The sequence below is a fragment of the Pipistrellus hanaki genome (assembly GCF_964339955.1).
Source record: "Pipistrellus hanaki genome assembly, chromosome: 1".
Lineage (NCBI taxonomy): Eukaryota > Metazoa > Chordata > Mammalia > Chiroptera > Vespertilionidae > Pipistrellus > Pipistrellus hanaki.
Genome location: NC_140503.1, coordinates 19,208,026 through 19,231,123, shown reverse-complemented (window position 1 = coordinate 19,231,123; position 23,098 = coordinate 19,208,026). Strand labels below are relative to the sequence as shown.

The following is a 23,098-nucleotide window of genomic DNA, read 5'->3' as shown; positions in this document are numbered from 1 at the left end:
GGCAATTATTTCTTTGTTCTGCACAAAACAACTGGAGGGAAAGAGAAGGCACCAAGGAAGAAACAGCTTTATTAGGAGTCTACACATGTCTGGGGAAACCCAGGCCAGTCACAGAGAAGAGAGGCTAACTTTGAATAGGGCAGGCATCAAGCATTACAGAACATCCTTTTAAAAACCAAGTGTGATACTAAAGCCTCCATCTCAGTATCCTAACAGTCAGAAATGCTGCTGAGGTCAGCCCTCCTGGAACTTCTGGAGGCTCCTAGTGAAACAGCGAGCTCTGCATACGGGAGCTCCGGTACCGCCGAAGCTAAGCTCCACACAGGCGGGCAGTCTGGGGCAGGAGAGTTAGAGGGAAAGGCAATGGGGATGTTCTCGTCACCCACACAAGGTCATCTCAGTCTGCAGGTGAGAGAGGAACCACAGCTCCTTGAACAGAGGCTAGACCGGGGCGGCAGAGGACACTGGCTGAAGACACAACGTCTGGGCCATCTGTCATAACTTGGAGTGCTCCGTGCAGTCTGGAGTGAGGGCACCTCCGCAGGTCCTGCAACATTGGTTGGCTCCCTTCTGGAGGAGCCTGGGAGAGCCATTTTAGTTCTGTTCTGACTCCATTCACAGCAGAACTGGCCATGTCCAGCACCAAGTCCAGGGTCATAGTCGCTAAGAGGAACTGAGTGGTCACTCTATGATAGCTGCACCTCTTAGTCTAGGAGACTTCTTTAGCAGAGCAGTCATTTTTCTCAGACCAAGAGAGATCTTGCCCCAAACGGGCCCAGTCTAGAAATGACTCCACTTTCACGTGAGCACCAGGTGGAGGGAATCATTCCCGAGTCGAAGCTTTAGATCTCGGCCCTCAGATGATGGCCCTTGGACAGAAGACCAGTGCTCAGGCGCCAGTTTCTGTCCCAAGAGTAGCAGGTGTCATCTGTTGATGACAGACCCAAGCAATGTGCTTCTGTTACTCTCCCAAAGGAGAGTGCACGCTCTGTCAGCTTCAAACTGAAGAGTCCTGGGTTCGATTCCAGTCAAGGGCATGTACTTTGGTTGCAGGCCAGATCCCCAGCCCTGGTTGGGCAAGTGCAGGAAGCAACCATACAATGTATGTCTTTCACATCAATGCTTCTCTCTCTGTCTCTCCCTCTCCTTCCACTCTCTCTAAAAATCAATAAAAAATATCCTCGGGTGAGGATTAACGAAACAAAAAAGAGAGTATACTCTTTTCAAAGGCAGAAAAGGAAGAAACGAGGAAGGTCTCAGGATAGTTGATGCCACTTAATTCTTCCACCGAATTTGCTGTGGGGAAAAACAATGATCATTTTGCACTGATCCCTACAGAGAGGTAGTGGGAATGCAATAAAACAAGACTCACAGGTAGGTACTGTAAGGAAAAGAGGAATGGAGGGGGGCAGGAGATTTTAAAAAATACGTAGTGGGATTCATTTACTCAGATACGAACGAGGCACCTATTCTGTATCTCACAAACCTGAGTTGGGGATTTATTCTGGTCCTAACCTTCTCAGGGCCAAGATTAAACTAGCTTCTGCAAGGACTAGTGTGGATCGATTCCCAGTCAGGACACATACCCAGGTTGTGGGTTCGATCCCCAGTTATGGCGCGTATGGGAGGCAGTTTATTGATAGTTCTCTCTCACTTTAATGTTTCTCTTTCTCTCCCCCCTACCTTCCTCTCTCTAAAATCAATAAAAGCATATTCCTGGGTGAGGATTAAAAATAAATAGCTGAACAATCATTTAAAAAAAAAAAAAAAGATTTACTAGCTTTCAATGACCCCAGATAGGTCCCAAACATCTAACATGGAGCTAAGATCAACATTAACAAAAAGCTCAGCAATTTCATGCTACGAGAGACAAGCAGGCTGTGTTTCCCAAATCGCTAACATCTATTTCACCCCCTTCTTACTTCCAACAGGTAGGTAATATCCATTCCCGGATGTTCTGAATCTGTAACATTCGTTCCTATATTGCCATTAGTAAGTCTCTCATACCTGCTAGGTTTAATAATTTTCAGAGCAGTTACAGTTAAGTCTCAGCTGGAGGTCCCCAGGTTACCCTTTTACACACTTGATGCTACTTTGAGAACTGTCTGTCTCCCGAGGCTGTGGAGGGGTAGCTGCCCCACTCACCGTGCTGCTGAGAATGACATCGATCTTCTCCTCCTCTGCAGATCCTTTGTCCACCTTACTCCTGTACGCTAGCAACTGCTGACGGTCCTTCAGGTCCCGGCAAGTCTGCACACCAAAACAGATAAGCAGTGAATCCCAAATCAACCTTCTCTAAGAAGATCTTTTGCTTTTTATTACTTCCACTTCGAGCCAAGGTTCAAGAAGCAGCTGGGTGACAGGGGCCAAGTCCCTTCAGAACCTCTTAATGGAGAGAAGTCTACAGAGCTTATGTGGCTTGATTCAGTTCTATGAGTTCTCTGAGCAACAGACTTATAAGAGCACAGAGGAACCAGTCGGAAGGTGAGAAAATAGCCTAGGAGTGCTGGCCTCCAAACTAACTCCTGCCAGACCATTTTGCCCATAACATCAAAACTGAGGGCAGGATCTCAGGGTCCAGGACAGAGAAGACCTTAAGCCCCACTCTCCACTGAGGCTCTAACTCAGGGTTCTTATTTCCTGGGGACTCACATCAATGACGACATCGTGGCACTTGAACTTCGTAGCTAAGTTCAACTTTGTGTCCACATCTTCCACTAGATTGACATACTCCTGTAATATCTGTGGGAAGAGGTACTTCTGATTAATGATTCGCAGAACTCTGAAAAGTAGAAAAAAAATCCTGAAGAAGGCAAAAGAGTTCATCTACAACATCTGATGTCTACAATTCCCATCAGTAACCACAGGACCAGTTCTGTGATGGGAATGAGGTGGACCCCAAGCAGCGTTCCGAACCCCCAGGAAAGCAGGGAAGAGCACGCTCCTCCATAGTCCAGAGCTGGATACCCAGGCCAGCAACAGGCATGCTCCACACCTGATCTGCACTGTGCCCTGATGTCCCTTCTCAGTGAGTTCTCCTTTTGTATCATTTCATCAATATGGCAGTACTCCACACAGGCTAAACCCAGTGGGTGCTCCTCAGAAAGGGCAGGTTACTTCTAAAGGGCAGAGGAGAATGTCTCTCCCTGGCCTGTCCTACGTTAAGACCAATACTCTCCTTTAAGGGGAGAACAGAACAGGTCAGGTCTCCTATCACTGGACAGTAAGAGGGTATAAGTTAGGTCTCTTAGAGGATCCTGTCCCCAGCTCTCTTCAGGAGCCATTACCTGGACGGGGGCATTGTTCTTGTGCAGAATTTCCACGACCCGATGGAAGCCAATGGGTGCTCTCTTCTTGGTGTAGCCCAGCCAGTTCTGAGAAAGAAGATGGCAGGAGTAGGTAGGCTGGACATTAACAACACACCCTGAGCTCGTCTCCCTGCATTTTACAGTCAGCCTAGAATAATGTGATGGTGAGAGTGGATGGACTGGGGTGGGGAACTGGGAAGTGAGAGATGAGAAAAGGCAATAAACTTGAGGGGGGGGGGGGAAGAGTCAGAGGTATGAAAAGTTCTTAGATTTATAGGCACTAATGCAGAAAAGTGTGAAATAATAAGCTAAATGAATTAAGTAATTTACATAGCCACACTTGTAATATGAACTTATCTAGGAAATAAGTCCTACTCTTTACATTAATTGAAGAGGGAGACAGAGATAGAAACATCAATGAGAGAAAATCATTGATTGGCTGCCTCCTGCATGCCCCCTCCTGGGGACGAGCCTGCAACCTGGGCATGGGCCTTCACAGGAATCAAACATAGGACCCCTTAGTCTGCAGGCTGATACTCTCTCAATCCACTGAACCAAACTTACATTTATATAAAGATGTTTCTTTGTATTTTTTTTTTCATTGGTTTTTAGGGAGAGTGGAAGAGAGAAGAAAGGACAGAGAAACTTCAATGTGAGGGAAATTCATCAATTGGTTGCCTCCTGCATGAGCCCTCACCCGGGCCCAAGCTGGGGAGGAGTTTGTAATAAGGTACATGTCCTTGACCAGAATCAAACCCCGGATCCTTTGGTTCACAGGCCAACGCTCTATCTTCTGAACTTAATCGGCTAGGACAAAGATGTTTCTTTGTAAATTCATGAGGAGAGATCTGGAAAGCACCCATCAAACTTCCAGTGGCATCTGCCTTGAGGAAGGGGGTGAGACTAGGAGCAGGCAGTTGGTGGAAGAGAAACATCACTCTTTATTCTTGATACTTCCATACAGTGTTTCATTTGGACACAGACACTATTGCTTTGGTAGTTAATGTAGCTAATTAAATAACTAACAAAGGGGAAAAAACAGAAACTTCTTTAACCCATAACGGGAAAAAAATCAGTATTTAAAATGTCAACCAGTAGATATGACAACTAAATGCAATGCAAGATCCTTCACAGCGAACAAACACAAGAACAAACAGAAACAGCTCTAAGAGCTAATTTACTACACACTTTCTATATGATTATAGTACTACATTAATGTTACTTTTTTTTGCATATGCTATATGTAGTATACTATTACTAGTACATGCATATATGTATTAGTTGAATTATAAAGTTAATTTTTCTTTTCATCTGCCATCTTTTAAAAAATATATATATTTTATTGATTTTTTACAGAGAGGAAGGGAGAAGGATAGAGCTAGAAACATCGATGAGAGAAACATCGACCAGCTGCCTCCTGCACATCCCCCACCAGGGATGTACCCGCAACCAAGGTACATGCCCTTGACCGGAATCGAACCTGGGACCTTTCAGTCCGCAGGCCAACGCTCTATCCACTGAGCCAAACTGGCCAGGATTCATCTGTCATCTTGATTATAGCTCAAATTGAACACACCATTTATATTTCTTAGTTGCAAGCAATAAAAATTAATTTGTTTATTTAACAACACCCCCACCACACACACATACACTTCAAAAAAGGGTATGTATTACAAAGATACTGGGTAACTTGCAGACTCTCAAGAAAGAAAAACACCCCAAATTATGCCATGGAAATAATTCGAAGACACTAATACTTCACCATCTGAAAAACTATAGGGCCAATTATACTACCAGCCCTAGCCAGACACTATATTACTAAAACAGGAATGATGGAGGGTAAAAAAAAGACAGGTTTTAGGAAATTTTAGTAGTGAAGGGGACCGTGGAAGAAATACAGGCTGCAGAGCAACAGGAGGAATATTTCCATAGAACAGGGATCCAGGCACTCACCTTTGTGGTGAAGAGAGCATCTACATCATGCCAGGCCCGAAGCTTGGCACGGGCGGCCAAGGCAGTCAGCACATACTGTTTATCTGGGATCTAGAAAGCAGAGACCAGCGTAAGAATTTAAGAGATAGTAAGAATGTGCCAGAGGAGGTACTTGAGAATTCTGGAAAAGGTAGGCAAAAATATACCATAGTGTTGATTCTGAATCTTAAAAAATCTGTAAGTCTCTCAGGTCACCAAGAACCCCGTAGTTTCCAAGCCCCAGCACTGAGGTAGGCTATTCAGTTAGAGCCTTATCTCACTCTCTACAAACACTTTCCTTACCACCTTTAACCTTGAATATAAGACACTAACAAAGCAACATCCACTCCACATAGTTACCCTGATACCACATTTACCAAAGCACCGACCATTTTATATCTACCTTAAATGTCTTCTTCAGGTTGACTGGACTGCTGAATGTCCCCTAGGGTGAAAGTAGAGAAGGAACTGTAGTGTTACCGACTTTCCCAAATACCACCCAATCCTTTTGTACTGACTAGACTCTCTACATTTTACTCTGTAACCAATTAAACCCAGAAATTATTTTAAGAGCAAAGCTCCATCGGGTCTAATCAGGTATCATGCAACCCGGCTTAACAAGACTGGGTTAATAAATACGGTATTTTTCCCAATTTCAGGCTAATCCAAACATCCACTTGTGATCGTTAAATTTTACAAAATGTGTTCAAACATCCAGTTACCTGACACCCTGCTGCTCTTCTGTGTCAGTCCATGTGCATTTACGGGCCTTTGAACAGAGCCCGCTGTGGGACCAGCTCTGCTGAGACAGAACGTGCTATGCTATAGGCCAGTTCACCGGACACCACACAAGCCTCACAAACCCCTCTTCCCTCCTGGCTCACCCCGGAGGGCCAGGAAAGCCTCCAGGTGGATTTCCAAGAGCTACAAGCACCCCTTGATAACAGGGTACATCAAAATACTGACTTCGAGCTACATTCCTCTGTGCAGTGGGAGTGTGGGGGTCTTTCCCGGGTTGCCTGTACCTCGGGCTCTGTGTAGTGGTAGAAGCAGGAGTAGAAGAGTGTCGTCACTAGTGGCATATTGAGGATGGAAGCTTTGCGGGGGTGCTTCCGGAAGATCTCAGTTTGTCCTGCTGATTCTAGATGGCGGTCATTTGCCTGTAGTGGAGAGAGCCAAGTGATAAAAAGAACTATGTCCATGCAGTAGAAGCAAAGAGAAACTTAATGCTACCCTAGGAAAGAGACAAGGAAGAGAAAAAGAAATGGCCTAGGATAACCCACCATTTTAGCCTAAAAGGTGATAGACCCAAGCTGGATAGAGGCAGACAGAGAATGACAATGCAATGGGAACTCTGGGATGAAGAAGAAATACTTCTAGGTTAGCTGCAGGTGAGAAGAAAAAAGATGCTGAGGACAATGTAGGGAAGGGGTTATGGTGGAGAGGGAGAAAACGAAAGGCCCTTAGAGACTGTAACAGGAAATGACATATGTGGGCAGAGCACAGATGTGTCCCAGAGGCTGATGGCACTGAGCTTTGGCGCTGAAGCAGAAAACACAGATATGAGGAGTCTAACCTCAATAATGATCTGACGTTCCAGGAGTGTGTAATGGTCTTGTATGTGTGCAGCATCTTCCACTGAAAAAGGCAAACTGATAGAGGGCCAAAGGTTAGTACCTCTTTCTCTACTCAGGAGGAAACAAACCCAATTAGACCAAATCACTATTATAACATAAGAGGCTCATGGTGCTTCATAAATCTGATCTCAATTCACCTCTGGTACATCCCCAAAAGGCAGAGAGAGAGAAAGCAGAAAATAGAGCAGAGCTTTGGCTGGGATTTTGCATTTAAAGTTTTTGCCAAGGTATCCTGAAAATTGACAAAATGTATGTAGCCATTAGTGATTTTGTTGAGGAATGAATTAGAATCCTCTCGCTGTGGGAGTTGTAATGATTGGTGAGTCACCTGGCTAAGGAGGGAGCCCAGCCAACTGCTCAGCTACATCCCAGGGAAGCATTTTGGTCAATGTCACTGCTTAATGTCAACGTTTAACTCTCCTTTAGGTTCACTTACATTTGTGAGGTGTTGTTTTACTGTAGGGTAATAAGGTAAAAGTAAATTACATGGCATGGTGGTATGTTTGTAGACTGGTATAGACCTCAAAGATTCACACAAATGTCAAAGGTCCTATCTTTAATACTTCATTATATTTTTACACATGAAGAAGCTGAGGGACAATGCCTTACCTAAAAGGCACATGACAAGTCATTGGGTAAGACCAGGAACAGAAGCCAGATTTTAAACTACCCTTCAGAGACTGTGGCCTTATTTTCCTACTCCACTCATTCCAGGAGGAATTCTGAAATTCATTTATACTATCCCAGATTAAGTGTGAGCCACAGCCAATTTTTAAGGGGTAAGAGATGAAAATAGGTCCCAGTTGCTTCACTACTCTACCTTTTCTCTTTGATTACCAGAGGCCATAGGACATAACTCAGTATTTGATTTGATAAGGTTAAAAGTGAAGATGGCATTGACATAAATGAATTTCTGAATGTGAAACCTGACAATCACATCACATGAGGAATGATGGGAACCATTGTGAACACTGACCCTGGAGAAGCAAGGTCCACTGGGCAGACTCTACACCTGCCTTAGATTCAGGAAAGCAAGATTTGGCTCAATATAGGAAGCACTTTCCAACCAGGAAGATTGTCCAACAATAAAATTAACTACTTTCAAGAGCAGCGAGTGCCCAATCACTGGAAGAGTGATGTGTGGGGCTGGTTTTCACAGGGACTTATATTCTCAGTCAAAGCCTGTACCGAATCAGTGGTTCTTGAACTTTGGGGTTTCAAGGACCAGTAACACTGAAAATAATATATAAGGTAAAGTGTTTCCCACTGTTATTGTAATACATATGGTCATAGATAATTACGACCAATTTTATTATCAAAAAGTGTATGTGTGTTTGGGAGTGGGAAGGTGGGGGCGGGGTGGTAGAGGGGGGAAAAATCCCAGAATAAAAAGCAGTCTTTCAATTAAATAAATGTAGCTTTCAAAAGAAAAAGAAAAAAAAAAGAAGAAAAAAAAAAAAACACAACACTTCTATATATTGTCTATTTTCCTTAATTTAGCACCAATCAATGAAAATCCTATTGGGGACTAGTATTTCAAACCATCAAGTAAGACAATTTTTAATGATGCTTGTATGAACTATTGTGTTAGCCTTTCCCTTCAACTATCTATCCATTCCAGTCACTGAACTCCTCTGCATATGAGTATTTAGTCACTGAACTCCTCTGCATATGAGTATTTATACTTAAAAACATTTTTCCTCCATACTTACCCGATGCAGGTCTTAAGAAATTCTTTCCGTTTCTCAGGGTCCTGAATGCTCAAGTGCTCTCGATAATGGGACAGCTTAAAAAAAAACAAAAACAGAAAGGCTGTGAGCTAGTTTGTCTCCTTAGAAGGGGGAGTTAACTCCTTAAGCAGACTTTCCATGCCTAAAAACTAAATTCTTGCTCAGCAAGTGTGGCTCAGTGGTTGTATCAACCTATAAACCAGGAGATCACGGTTCGATTCCAGGTCAGAGCATATGTCCGGGTTGCAGACTCGATTCCCAGTAGGGGACATGCAGGAGGCAGCCCATTGATGATTCTCTTTTATCACTGATGTTTCTCTCTCTCTCCCTCTCCCTTCCTCTCTGAAACCAACAACAAATACACACACACACACATATTTTTAAAGCTAAATTCTTCATTATCAGATATTCCTTCTTGGTATGGATTGGATGTGGGGATGGAGAGGGCAAAGAGTAATTTGAAATTACTCTTTGGGCCCTGGCCAATGTGGCTCAGTTGGTTGGGCACTGTCCTGTGCTCCAAAAGGTTGCCAGTTCAATTCCCAGTCAGGGCACATGTCCAGGCTACATCCTAGATGGGGGCATGCAGGAGGCAGCTGATCCATTTCTTGCTCTCACAACCATGTTTCTCTCTTTCTCTCTCTCCCCCTCCCTTCCTCTAAAAATCAATTTTAAAAATATTTACCAAAAAAGTCACTCTTTGGTTTATCTATAATTGCAATATATAATATGGTAGCCAATAGCCACATGTTTGTTTACATGTAAATTTAAGCCAATTAAAAAGTAAGAAATTTAGGTCCTTAGTTGCACTAGTCATTTTTTAAGTGCTCAACAGCTACATGTGATCTGTGGCTCCCACATAGAACAGCACAGATACAGAATATTCCCATCATTGCAGAAAGTTTTATTGGGCATGCTGATCTATAATAAAACATATTCAATTCAATCATACACTGAGTGGCCAGATTATTATGATCTCTAAACGCATAATAATCTGGCCATTTAGTATAGATATTAGAGAGGCCCGGTGCATGAATTTGTGCATGGGTGGGGTACAGCCAGCCTAGCCAGGGGGAGGGGACATGGGCAGTTGGCCAGCCTGCCTGCTGGTCGAACTCCTGGTGAGGGGACAATTTGTATATTAGCCTTTTATTATATAGGATTATATAGTATATACACTGAGTGGCCAGATTATTAAGCGTTCAGAAATCATAATAACATGGCCACTCAGTATAATAGAGTACATGCAAAAAATAATAAAGTTATAAATAAAAATGAGTAACCCAAACCACATTTATTTTCACTAATCAAACTTCAAAACAACAAACTTTATAAGAATGCCATATGAAAAAAATTCCTTATAGTTTCAAATCTATGAAGATTAAAAATAGAAACAAAGACTTTTCAAAATGATTACTACAAACTGCCAATCATTTTCAGCAGATAAGATAAAGCATTTTTTGAGACTTTATCCTGCCTTAAATATTAAGTACATGTTCCTTTTACAGAATATTATTTAAAAATATTTTCCTGAGTTATACTCTGTTGTGCAAACAGTTTAACAACATTATTAAATGTGCCAGGCAAACATGAGCACTGCTCTCACCACACATGTGCTGTACAGTGACTCAAGGAACAATCCTGACACAGACAGTGCTGGGAAGTTCAGCCCCACACTATAACAAACTTCAAGAAATGGCCCTATGCCAAAACCCATTTGGTTCAGTGGATAGAGTGTCGGCCTGCAGACTGAAAGGTCTCAGGTTCAATTCTGGTCAAGGGCATGTACCTTGGATGCGGGCATATCCCCAGTAGGGGGTGTGCAAGAGGCAGCTGATCAATGTTTCTCTCACATCGATGTTTCTCTAACTCTCTACCCTTCTTCCTTCCTCTCTGTAAAAAATCAATAAAATATATTTTTTTTAAAAAGAAAAGAAAAGAAAAGAAATGGCCCCTAGCCATTTGACTCAGTGGATAGAGTGTCAGACTGCGGACTGAAGAGTCCCAAGTTCTATTCCAGTCAAGGGCACATGCCCAGGTTGTGGGCTCGATCCCCAGTGGGGGTGTGCAGGAGGCAGCCATTCATTTATTCTCTCTCATCATTGATGTCTCTATCTCCCTCTCCTTTTCTCTCTGAAATCAATAAAAATATATTTTAAAATGGATCACTAAAGTTTTAGGAATACAATTAAACTTTTGGTTAAATTTCAGATTTATTCTCATATTCCAGAAGTTCACTCTATAATGGTGAAAATCTGTCAGAAATCTATTTTAACATTCAGTCACTGAGCTCTAGCTAAAGTGTGTGCTGGGTGTGCCACCAGCTTGACCGCTCTTCCTTCTTGACATATATCTGGCTTCTTATCCCTCTTAGCTTTCAATAGTGTCTTTTCTTTTTTTTATTGATTGATTTGAGAGAGAGAGAAAGGGAGAGAAACATCAATTTTGTTGTTCTACTTATTTATGCATTCATCGGTTGATTCTTGCATATGCCCTGATCAGGGATTAAACCCTTAACTTTGGCATATCAGGATAATGCTCTCATCAACGGAGCTATCCAGCCAGGGCCAGCATCTTCTTTAGAATTAGAAGCCAAAATCCAAAAGCTCCTACAGGAACTGAAAACAACTAAAAAGAAACAAAATGGCAAACTGATGAGCCAATTTTCATTTCTTCTTTAAAATTTACAGCCCAATTTAAAAAATTACCAAAACAATAATCATATGGACTAAGTTTCCAGGATTCCTAGATGTTTCTCTCTCTTCTGAATAGAATCAATACAAATGTAAAAGAAATATGTTCAATCTTTTCTGGGATCCTGGTGACTGAGTTTTGGCTTAGATTTCAGTTAAATAAGACGCCAACTGAAACAAAGGCCACACTTACCGCAAGCTCTTCTGTTCTATCTAGGAACCTGGGAAGAAGCAGAAGGAACAGGGCATTTTAATCTATTGACATGTGGCAGCGTAACTTCACAAAATAAGACGGCTGCTCTAAGAGAACACAATTCAAACTCATTTGCCTCCATACGTAAGATAAACTCTTGACTTCATAAACTTTCTACCACAGCAACCCTTTGAAAACATGGTGGACAAGCAATCAGTATTCCCTGATCTTTCTAGCTGAGAATAAAGCAGGGCACTAGTAACTGTAGGGTTAACTGGGCTCATGGGAAGGTCAGAGCCTCCTTAGCCCACAGTAATGCCATGGACCCTTTGAGGAAGAGTCAAGCACTCTCCTTCTCTGCCGATTCCCGAACAGATTTCCTACACTGTTCTCTAGTTTTCATGTACAGTGTTAAGTGTGTTTTGTCTCTCCCAAAAGGTGGGAAGGCCTCAGACAACAAGGACTTTGATGTTCTGATCCCTTTGCACTCTGAATGGTCCACTATACTTAACATCATGCTTTGCCATAGAGGTGAGGCTTACTGAGGCCCTGTAGACTGGAAAGAGGGAAGGAGAGAGAACACCTTGCCTCGATCAATGTGCCTTCTGAAAACTCATGGCTAACCATCTGTATTTTGACTCTAATCAGGTGATCTGCTTTCCCCACCTTAGTCTTTGGGGCAGCTCATCACTATGCTGAAGTCACTGGTAAATGGAGTTACCCTAGGCCACATGTCAGCCTCAAGAGAGGTTCCAACCCCTTCTCTGACACTGAAGAAAGAACATAATATACACATATTTTAACTTAAAGGTAAAAAATAACCTACTGATTGGAATGAAATAGGAAAGGAAAATAGAAGATACCCCCTCCCCAACCCACTCTCCAACCCCAGCAGATATGCCTACCTCTTACCTCTCCACCAATCAGAATCCTGCCTCGTCTCATAAGCCCAACTCAATTCCTAACCACTTCCACAAGGCTATCCACAAGGCTAGACTAAAAGTTACATTTGCTTCTTCTGCTCTTCCTGTACTTCTCACTACCAACACTGTAATAAAAAGTAACTTCAGCCCTGGGGCTAGTAATAAAAGATACCTTCAGGCCTGGCTGGCATTGCTCAGTGGTTATAGCAACGGCCTTTGTACCAATCAAGGGCACGTCCCTGAGTAGCAGGTCCGATCCCCGCCCCCATTTGGGACGGGTGTAGGAAGCAAACAATCGATGTGTATCTGTCACGTTAATGTTTCTCTTTCCCTTTCTCTCTCTCTCTCTCTCTCTCTCTCTCTCTCTCTCTCTCTCTTTCCCTCTCTCTCTCTCTCTTTCTCTCTCTCTCTCTCTCTCTCTCTCTTTTTCTCTCTCTCTTTCTCCCCTGAATCTTTCTCCCTTCTTGCTCCCTTCCACTCTCTCTAGAATCAATACAAAAAATATCCTCACTCCTTGAGTGAGAATTTTTTAAAAAGGCACCTTCATTATAGATCTTCTATTTTAAAAATGCTTATTAAATATTAATATTGCAGACTAGGCATTATGGAAGTATTTTAAACAACACTAACTCTTCATCTTCATAATGATTCTGTGGGATAGGTATCACCATCTCCATTTTACTGATGTTGAAAACTGATATTTGGAGAGGCTGGGTAACTTGCTCAAGGTCATGCTATGAATTAATGGTGGAACCAGTATTCGATGCAGGTATGTCTGACTCCAGAACCGGTTCTGAACCACCTGCTACACAGTTACCTTAACGCAGCCTGTGGTACTAGTTATCCCATCACATTTCAATATCTTGTCTAATAAGCATTTCCAGAACAGACAAACCATGTCTTCTTTGTGTTCTCCAGAGGGCTTTGAAGAAAATACTTAATGTACTTACTGGACCAGATGATCAGTTCTTACCTGAAAAGATCTAATAGCAGCTTTTGATCCCCTATTTCCTTAAGGAAGTGAATGAGATGTCTCAGGGCAACCTGTCGCACCTCTAGCTCTCGGAAGAGGACCTCTGATGGGCAGGAAGAAGTCACGTGGAGAAAGATTAAAGCCTATTACTCAAGTGTAAAATTGGTCTCCCTACTCACACATTACAAAATTAATTCCTCAAAGCCAATCAGGAATTCTTTTTACGGTACCCATCCCTAAGGCTCAATCCACCATCAACCCACACCATGCTTCAGGGAAGCTCTTAGCCACTGAGTCAGCTTTCAGTTCTCACCAATCTAAACAGAGGTACTCAGCATCAACTCTGACTTTCTCAAACCAGCACAGCTGTCCGTGTGCCCAGTACATAGAGGGGTGTTGCAATTAATGTGGCTGCCACTAACGAATGACAACTGCCCTCGGAGACGTGAGATGAACTCTGAGGTCTCAGGCCAGCCCAGCTGTCTCTGCAGCAGACGTGATGCTGGTAAATTCTGGTATAAAGCCACATGCCTTTCTCCCCTCAAGTGTAGCAGACATCGTGCTGACTGAAGATTTCCCTCAAACCATGCTCACCTTTGCTCAGGGTCCTCTTCAGGAATATCAGAACCTGGAGGAAAAGAGAACAAAGAGCCCTAGCTGGTGTGGCTCAGTGGATGGAGTGCTGGCCTGTGGACTGAAGGGTTACTGGTTCAATTCCAATAAAGAGCACATGCCTGGGGTTGCAGGCTCGGTCCCCAGTGGGAGGCATGCAGGAGGCAGCCAATCAATGATTCTCTCTCATCATTGATGTTTCTGTCTTTCTCTTCCTCTCCCTTCCTCTCTGAAATTAATAAAAATATTTTTTTTAAAGAGAAAATAAAAAATTAATTACCCAGTGCATTCTTCCAAAAACAAAGCCCCGCCCTGAGCACCAATGTCTAGAAATGAGTTCAGCAACTCAGTAGGCATCTTTGCAGACCCAGATAACACATTTCTTGATGTGACGGAAGGACAGGTGGTGGACATCTGGAACTGCACTGTGTCTTGGGAGTCCACATGCCCGAGTCTATACTAGCAGGAGATACTTCCCTGCTCTCACAGCCCTCCTCCCTCAGAGTACAGTAGCCCACCTACTGCTTCTTGATTATAATCAAGAGTTCCACACACACCACATGTCCTACCATCTAGGCTTTAAAGTACTTATTGCTGAAAATCCTACACATCAAAAGGAAATCCAGGATCTTTACTTGACATTTAACCTAAAAATGTTAAAGTCTATTCTGATTGGATTTTCAGAAACTTACAAAAAACAATTAAATAACAAACAAAACCCACAACTCACGGCAGTAATGACGTTTCCATCATGCATGCTAACTGCTTCCTCTAAGAGTAGTAGCTTGTCCTGTAAGGAGCGGAATCTTTCTAGTGAGCAGACCTGGACGAATGAGAAGAGAATTAGTGAGCTGGAAGAAGACTCTTCACTATATTCCTCTGTCACTGGACACTGAAGAACAGGCAAGAATAAAAGGAGATGTCTCCAAAGAAAGCCACTTTATTTTACACTGTGATGCTCAGAACAATATCGACAGTAGGTTCCCACCACACTCTGTCTAGTCAGCCTTATGCTCTATATGTCATTTCCTGATGAAGTCTCGCCAAAGTCACCAGGTAGATATCACTTCCTCTTTTTATAATGAGATATAAATTACATACAATAAAATCTTCCCTATTTAAATGGACAATTCGGTGAGTTTTGACAAGAATAGAATTCCATAGAACTATTAACACAATCAAGATACAGAATACTTCCATCACCCCAACAAGTTCCTTGTCTACTTTAATGTCCATATCTTCCCATCCCATCCCCAGTCTATTATATATACCACCATTTATTTACCTGTTTAGCTCCAGATGGATATTTGGATTTTCACTTTGGGAACTATTATTAGTAAAGCTGTATGAACATTTGTGTATAACACTTTGTATGGACATGTTTTGGTCCATACAAAACATGAATTATAAATGACCACAAATGAAATTAAGTGTATGATTAACTTTGTAAAAAATTGCCAGACTATTTCTCAAAGCAGTTTTACTATTTTTCCTTCCGGCTGACAGTGTACAAGAGTTCCACATCCTCCCAATATTTGGTATGATCAGTATTTCAAAGTTTAGCCATTCATTCCAGCAGCTGCATAGTGGTATCACACAGTTTTAATTCACACTTTCTTGATAACTAATAATGTTGAGCACCTTTTCAAGGGCTCATTGGACATTTATATATGTTTTTTGTGATATATCTGGTCAAATCTTATGCCAATTTTTATTGAATTGTTATTTTCTTATTACTGAAAAGATCTCATTCTTTATATATTCTGGATGAAAATCCTTTATAATATGTATATTTTACAAATATTTTCTACCAACAATAATGATATTTTAGTTTATTTGTTAATCCTCACCCACGTATATTTTTTTCCATTGATTTTTAGAGAGAATGGGAGACTGAGAGAGAGAGATCGACATGAGAGAGACCCCACATGCACCCAATCAACCTGCAACCTAGGTACATGCCCTTGACCAAGAATCAAACCCTCAACCCTTTGGTCTGCAGGCAGATGCTCTGAGCACTGAGCAAAACCAACCGGGGTGGTCTTTTTCATGTTTTTAAATGCACTCAAAGAACACAAGTTTTAAATTTTGATTAAGTCTACTTAATCACCTTTTTCTTTTTTTGTTTTTCCTAAGTAATAAATATTTGCCTAACACAAAGTCACAAAGATTGTCACCTATATTTTCTTCTAGAAGTTCTATAGTTTTAGCATTTACTTATAGTTAGGTCTCTGACCCATTTTAACCCATTAGTTATTATGTTAATTCTCACAAAATTAATCTATAAATTCAATACAATCTCAATAAAAATTTCAGAACTTCTTTTGTAGACATTGACAAACTGGTACTAAAATCTCTATGGAAATAAAAAGGATTTACAACAGTCAAAACAATTTTGAAAGAGAAGAGCAAGGTTGAAGGACTTATATTACCTGATTTCAAGATTTACTACAAAGCTACAATAGTCAAGACTGTGATAATGGCATAGGGTAAACAAATAAAGCAATGAACTAGAATAAAGAGTCCAGAAATAGACCTACACACATATGGTCAATTCACTTTCGACAAAGGCACCAAGGTAATCCCATGGAGAAAGAATAGTCTTTTAGAAAAATAGAGCTGTAAGAAATGAAGAACTGTAGGGAAAAAAACAAACACACTTCAATCCTAATCTCCCACCATATACAGAGTAGGGCAAAAGCAGGTTTACAGTTGTTCATATGGAAAATAATAATTAGTAAATAATAATACAAGAATAAACTCAGTGTTTTGCATACTCACAACTATAAACCTACTTTGGCCCCACCATATATAAAAGTTAACTCATGCCCTGGCCAATTTTGTTCAGTGGATAGAGCATTGGCTTGCAAACCAAAGGATCATACGTTCAATTTTGGTCAAGGGCACCACCCACCTGGGATTCAGGTTCCATCCCGGCCCTGGTCAGGACTCATATGTGTCTCTCTCAGATTGATGTTTCTCTCTCTCCCCCGCCCTCCGTCCCTTTTACTTTCTCTAAAAATCAATGGAAAAAAAGTATTCTTGGGTGAGGATTAACAACAACAAAGTTAACTCATACTGGATCTCAGACCTAAACATAAAAGATCGTGCTCATTCAACATGGGCAATTGGCTGGCCTGCCTGCTGGTCGAACTCCTGGTCTAAGGGACAATTTACATATTACCCTTTTATTATATAGGATATACACTGAGTGGCCAGATTATTATGCGTCCAGAGATCATAATAATCCTGCCACTCAGTGTATATTTTATTGATATTCACAGAGGAAAAGAGAAAGAGAAACATCAGTATGAGAGTAAACATCAATTGGCTGCTTCCTACACAATTGGATCCAGCCCTGACGGGGAATCAAACCATAATCTCTGACTCTCAATCACTGAGCTATGTTAGCCAGGCTAAACCGGCAAACTTTTGGTGTACAGAACAATGCCCAACCAACTCAGCCACACTGGCATGGCCACCCTTATTCTTAAAAGTACTTTTCTCTCTTGTCCATCACTCTTTCCCCATTACCCTATCAAAGTAACACTAAACTCTAAAGAATATCAAATTTTGCAGCTGACTTTGCATTTTAGTGAATTTATTTTCTTCCTGAAAACCACTTCATTTAACAAATCGAATTGAAGAGAGGGGTCAAGAAATCCTCCCTATGGGAACAGTGGCCAGCCTCCCCAAAAATATCCCATAAGACTTCTTTCCCCCGTGGCCTTACCTTGCCCTTCCGAAGGCGTCGCACCGTGTCACTGGGGCTCCAGTCATTGCTGTAGTCCTGAAATATTAGCAACACATGAATCCCAAGAAGTTAAGGGATCAGAATTATCAGTGTACCAGCTCCCGGCCTCAAACTCGGTGTCTTAGTCCCTAACGGGGACATATTTTGTGGGAGGGAATGGGAGAAAAATTAATGAACTGGGATAGTCCTGTTCTGAATTTCTGAAGGATCTAGAACAGGAGCAATACAGGTGGGAAGAGAGGAATCAAAGACAGAATGAACCAACTGACAAAATCAGTAACCCTATGCCTATCAATCCCTCAATGCAATCAATCCCATTTTTGAGACTCTTAAATAATAGCTATGTCAGTGTACGGAAAGAGGGAGACATGTTCCTTTTATAGACTTTAGGATATAGTTTCTTCCTTATGAACCAATTTGCTTTTTTATGTGCTTCATGGAAGTATAAGCTTCATCAAGTTTCCAGTTCACATTGATGATCCAAAGTTTTAAAGTATAGCCTTCAAAAAGCAGCACAATGGGGAAGGAAAGGGTGCTAGGACTGAGTCAGAAAATAGATACTTTTGAGTCCAAGTTCCACCATTTACTAGCTGTGAGACCCCAGGCAAGCCCTAATGTTTAGGAGTCCAGTGTTCTTATCTATAAAGCGGGGTTAAATTAACAGGTACTCAAAAAGTTGGGAAGATCAAGCAAGATAAGGTCAAAGCACTTTAGACTGTGTACAGTGTCAACCCAGTGTAAGGTATTACTCACCCTAAATTCCCCCTTAGGTCTCCCCAGCTCTGGAGCATAGCTTTTGGCAGGTGTGTCAGTAAGAGCTGAAAGAGAACAGGCAGCTGTTTTAGAGGGACACCACCTTCTTGTCGTTCCTTTCCTCAATGCTTCCTTCTTGACTTGCAGGGTCCCAAGGTATATTTTAGGGCCCAAAGTAATTTTTGGTTCCTCTCCAGAGCCAGTATCCCTAGAAGTCACCCATTCCCCTGTAACTAGAATCTACCTCTTACTCAGAATGAGAAAAATTCTCTAATAATGATGACTCTGAATAAATTTTATCAGATCGTCTAATTACCACTTTTCTCCATGACTCCCTAGACTATACCCCAGATCAGTAACATCTCCCAAAGTAATCAAGAAAAGAGGGTCAATGCCTACCGTCAGAAAGGGACTGGAAACTTCCAAGTCTAGTTCTCCCTAAAGATAAAGAACATATGAGGAAGAGGTGAACAGTTAAGTCAGACCCACTCTCACTTGGTTAAGGATGTGGTGTGTATAAAACCTTATTATCTATTATGGGAACTTAAGACTTAAAAAAACTTTATTCAATTTCAGAACTTTAAGATAACATGGAGGGAAAAGGCAAAGAGGAAAAAAAATTTAATTACAATAAAAACTGAAGCTCTGTACCCACTAAGCAATAACTTCCTGTTCCCCTCACCCCTGCCCCTGGTAACCACTACATATTCTACTTTCTGTTTCTATGAATCTGACTAGTCTATATAAGTGGACTCATACACTGTTTATCTTTTTGTGTCTGGCTTATTTCACTTAGCATAAAGTTCTCAAGGTTCATCTATGTTGTACTATGTACCAGAATTCTGTTCCTTTTTGGCTGAATAATATTCCATTGCATGTACACTTGCTTATCCATTCATTAGTCAATGGACATTTGGGTTATTTCTACTTTTGGCTATTCTGAATATTGCTGCTATGAACATTGGTGAATAAATATTTGTTCACGTTCCTGCTTTCAATTATTTTGGGTATATACCTAAAAATGGATTTCTTAATCATATGGTTACTGTGTTTAACTTTTAAAATTTTTAGGAACTGCATATTGTCTCTTACAGTGGCTATACATTCTACATTCCCACCAGCAGTGCACCAAGGTTTCCAACAGCAATGCACAGGGGTGGGGAGAAATTTTGACCTAGGCAAATTTCTTCAGTACCTGTCAAAGGTTAATGCCAATTTTGTTCACATTTTAGAAACCCAGACCAACCCCTCTGAATTTCTCTCATTTCTCCCACTCTTGATCCCCAACTGCCAGCTCCAAAGATAATTCTTTTCCTTCAATAATCTCCTCCCACAGTAAATAAATAGTATAACGCGAGTATTTTGTTGTTGTTTTTAATCCTCAACTGAGGATATTTTTCCATTGTTTTTTTTATGGAGAAGAGAAGAGGGAAAAACAAGAGAGAGAAACATCGATGTGAGAGAAACACAATTGGTTGCCTCCCGCACGAGCCCTGACCAGGACCCAGGCCAGGGAGGAGCCTGCAACCAAGGTGTGTGCCCTTGACCGACATCGAACCTGGGACCCTTTGATCTGGAGGCTGACACTCTAGCCACTGAGCCAAACCAGCTAGGGCCTGAGCATTTTTTTGAAAAAGTAAAAGACGATTCCTTGTGGCTTTAACCACCACTTTTTTACCTCTAAAAAAGCTGCTCAGGGAATAGGTAGAAGGAGGTTTGGGTAGCTGTGCATAGGAGAAGCTGTTTCGGCTCTTTAGCTGTTCACGCCCCTCATGGTTTGACCCACTGCTACCAGCAGTCTCTTTGATGGACCATGAGATACCTGTGAGATAGTAAGAACTAAATCAGTCATTCTCATCCAAATAAATCCTAGATAACAAGCATTTCAACAAACTCTAAAAGCTTTTCACCAGAGTCTCTGGTCCTTTGGCTGACATGAACTCCAAAAATCAAGGCAGGGAGAAAGAATAGAAGCAAATACACTAATCAACAGAAAAATGGGCAAAGGAAATAAATAGATGGATCACAGAAAAGAACATTCAAGTGGCTATTAAATACATGAAAAGATGCTCAACCTCACTTTTAATAAGATAATTACATACATGAAAAGTACACTTAAGCAACACTTAAAGGTCCCCTTTAAGATTGGCAAAGATCCCAAGGTTTAATAATACCCTGTGTCGGCAAGGCTGTGGGGAAACAGGAACCCCCTGACATTGCATTGCTGGTGGGAGTACAAATTGATGCAACCCACATGGAGGGCAATTTGGCAATATCTATCCAATACAGATGCAATTGCCCTCTGCCAATAACTTCACTCTAGGACTTGATCATTCATAATCACCTCTGAGCAGAATACAAGGTTACTGATAGCAAAATAAACAACACAAGTCTGGAAGCAATATAATAAGTTCATCATTAGTGAGCTGATTAAATAAATTACAGAAAATGCATATATTGTAATACCATACTGCTATTTAAAAAAACAGAGAATGAGAGAGCTCTTTATGTACTGATACGAAAAAATTTCTAAGCTATAGTATTAAGTGAAAAGTGCAGGGTATAAAGTATGCTATCACTTGTATAAAAAAGGGGTAAGTATATTCTTATATGTATCTCCAAATGTAAAAAGAATCTTTTGATGCATACACAGGAAGCAAAAAATGACAGTAATTTCTTGGAAGGACAGGAACTAAGAACTGAGTAGGTTCATGACAGTGTGGGAGGAAAACCTTTGACTGTATGCCTTCAATACTATTTTATTTTTAAATCACATGAGAGTATTCACTATTAAGAAAAAAATGCTTTACTATCCTTAAAAATCTGATAGACTCTGCAAAAGTATTAAGTGGTATTACATAAACACTAGGCAGTGAGACTTGGTGGCTAAGGAAGTCAGTTTTGCCATAGTTATGAGCATGTAAGTCAGTAGTTCTCATACTAGAAGTATTGCAGTGCTTTTTAAACAATGAGATCCCCTCCACCCTATCCCTATCACCTACTGAATCAGTGTCTCTGGAGTGACCCTAGGAACCTAATTTTAACAAGCACCCAAATGAATCTAAAAAAGCCACGTAGGTATTGGCCCTAGGACAGCAGACCTAGCCATATGGGAAATACTGCTGTATTTCCCCAAGGATCTTCTCCTGGGGTTACATTTCCAGGTGTGTGCATCTGAAAATAGCTACCCTCATTACCTTTCCTGACAAGCATTGAAGAGACAAACAAGCGGGCCTTCATTGGTGACAAGAACCCTGAATGTCACTCCCTCACAGGGCCTTTTCTACTTACTTCCCACAGGTTCCCCAGTCCAGCTGACTCTCTCCAGGTCGTCATCGTCGTCATCATCCACGAAGTCTCGAAGGCTATTCACTGCCCGCTTGGATTCCTTTAACTGCAAAGGGACATCAGGAGGAACACTCAGGCCATCAGCAATGCCCACCCTTCTCTTCGAGGACCAAGAAGGCTGAGGAATTGGAACTTGAAGATGGCCAACACTTGCACCTTCTGTAACAGAATCAGGGGTCCTCAAACTTTTTAAAGTGGGGGCCAGATCACGGTCCCTAAGAGAGCTGGAGGGCCGAACTATATGAACTACTAATTCCTACAGTAACACCTTGGCTGCGCTCACTGCCCAAAAAACCTGGCGGGCAGGATCAGACTCCCTTGGGGGCTGCGTGTGGCCCGCGGGCCGTAGTTTGAAGACCCCTGTGCTAAATATTTGCCAAGGAAACAAATTGCTTTTTAGCCGAAACCGGTTTGGCTCAGTGGATAGAGCGTCGGCCTGTGGACTGAAAGGTCCCAGGTTCGATTCCGGTCAAGGGCATGTACCTTGGTTGTGGGCACATCCCCAGTAGGAGTGTGCACGAGGCAGCTGATTGATGTTTCTCTCTCATCGATGTTTCTAACTCTCTATCCCTCTCTCTTCCTCTCTGTGAAAAATCAATAAAATATATATATATTTTTTTAATTGCTTTTTAGCCAACACTGCAGTCCCATTGCAAAGGAGTTGGGAGGGCTCAGAGCCACCTTTGGGTTCTCATCATATTCCTGGCAATGCCTTGCTGTGCAAACCTGAGTGAGTTTACCCACTCTCTCAGGTGTTAGAAGATATATGTTCCTCCATTTATAAAACAGTCACAATAAACAGACAAAATCTCCAACCAGTTCATTTTCCAAATAGAATAAATTATATCACATGATAAAAGACTTGGGATTCTTAAAAATAAAACAAAACAGAAAGAAATGAATCTTCTTAAGAATATAAAGTAAGCTCTAACCGGGTTGGCTCAGTGGATAGAGCATCAGCCTGTGGACTGAAGGGTCCCAGGTTCAATTCCAGTCAAGGGCATGTACCTTGGTTGCAGGCACATCCCCAGTATGGAGTGTGCAGGAGGCAGCTGATTGATGTTTCTCTCTCATAGATGTTTCCCTCTCCCCTCCACTCTGTAAAAAATAGAATATATATTTTTTAAATAGAATATAAAGTAAAAAGGGCACAGTTGGTTTTTACAATCCTTCTGTTTCTTTTCTGAGGTCTCTTCTCCACGA

At 41.6% G+C, this 23,098-nt stretch overlaps 1 protein-coding gene across 1 annotated transcript in view; it reads right to left on the bottom strand.

Moving 5' to 3' along the window:
- Positions 1 to 51: 51 nt before the first annotated feature.
- VIPAS39 (VPS33B interacting protein, apical-basolateral polarity regulator, spe-39 homolog) overlaps positions 52 to 23,098 on the bottom strand; it is a 29,109-nt gene continuing 6,062 nt past the window's right edge. Inside the window, exons 3-20 of the mRNA XM_084891662.1 lie at positions 21,839 to 21,941; positions 20,226 to 20,369; positions 18,947 to 18,985; positions 18,548 to 18,612; positions 17,774 to 17,830; positions 14,771 to 14,863; positions 14,023 to 14,056; positions 13,429 to 13,531; positions 11,533 to 11,560; positions 8,629 to 8,702; positions 6,856 to 6,931; positions 6,305 to 6,439; positions 5,683 to 5,724; positions 5,262 to 5,351; positions 3,288 to 3,374; positions 2,653 to 2,742; positions 2,146 to 2,250; positions 52 to 1,296 (exon numbers count right to left, since the gene is read on the bottom strand). Coding sequence (XP_084747788.1) covers positions 1,276 to 1,296; positions 2,146 to 2,250; positions 2,653 to 2,742; positions 3,288 to 3,374; positions 5,262 to 5,351; positions 5,683 to 5,724; positions 6,305 to 6,439; positions 6,856 to 6,931; positions 8,629 to 8,702; positions 11,533 to 11,560; positions 13,429 to 13,531; positions 14,023 to 14,056; positions 14,771 to 14,863; positions 17,774 to 17,830; positions 18,548 to 18,612; positions 18,947 to 18,985; positions 20,226 to 20,369; positions 21,839 to 21,941 — 1,386 coding nt within the window. The 3' untranslated portion in view covers positions 52 to 1,275. The remainder of the gene's footprint in view (positions 1,297 to 2,145; positions 2,251 to 2,652; positions 2,743 to 3,287; positions 3,375 to 5,261; positions 5,352 to 5,682; positions 5,725 to 6,304; positions 6,440 to 6,855; positions 6,932 to 8,628; positions 8,703 to 11,532; positions 11,561 to 13,428; positions 13,532 to 14,022; positions 14,057 to 14,770; positions 14,864 to 17,773; positions 17,831 to 18,547; positions 18,613 to 18,946; positions 18,986 to 20,225; positions 20,370 to 21,838; positions 21,942 to 23,098) is intronic.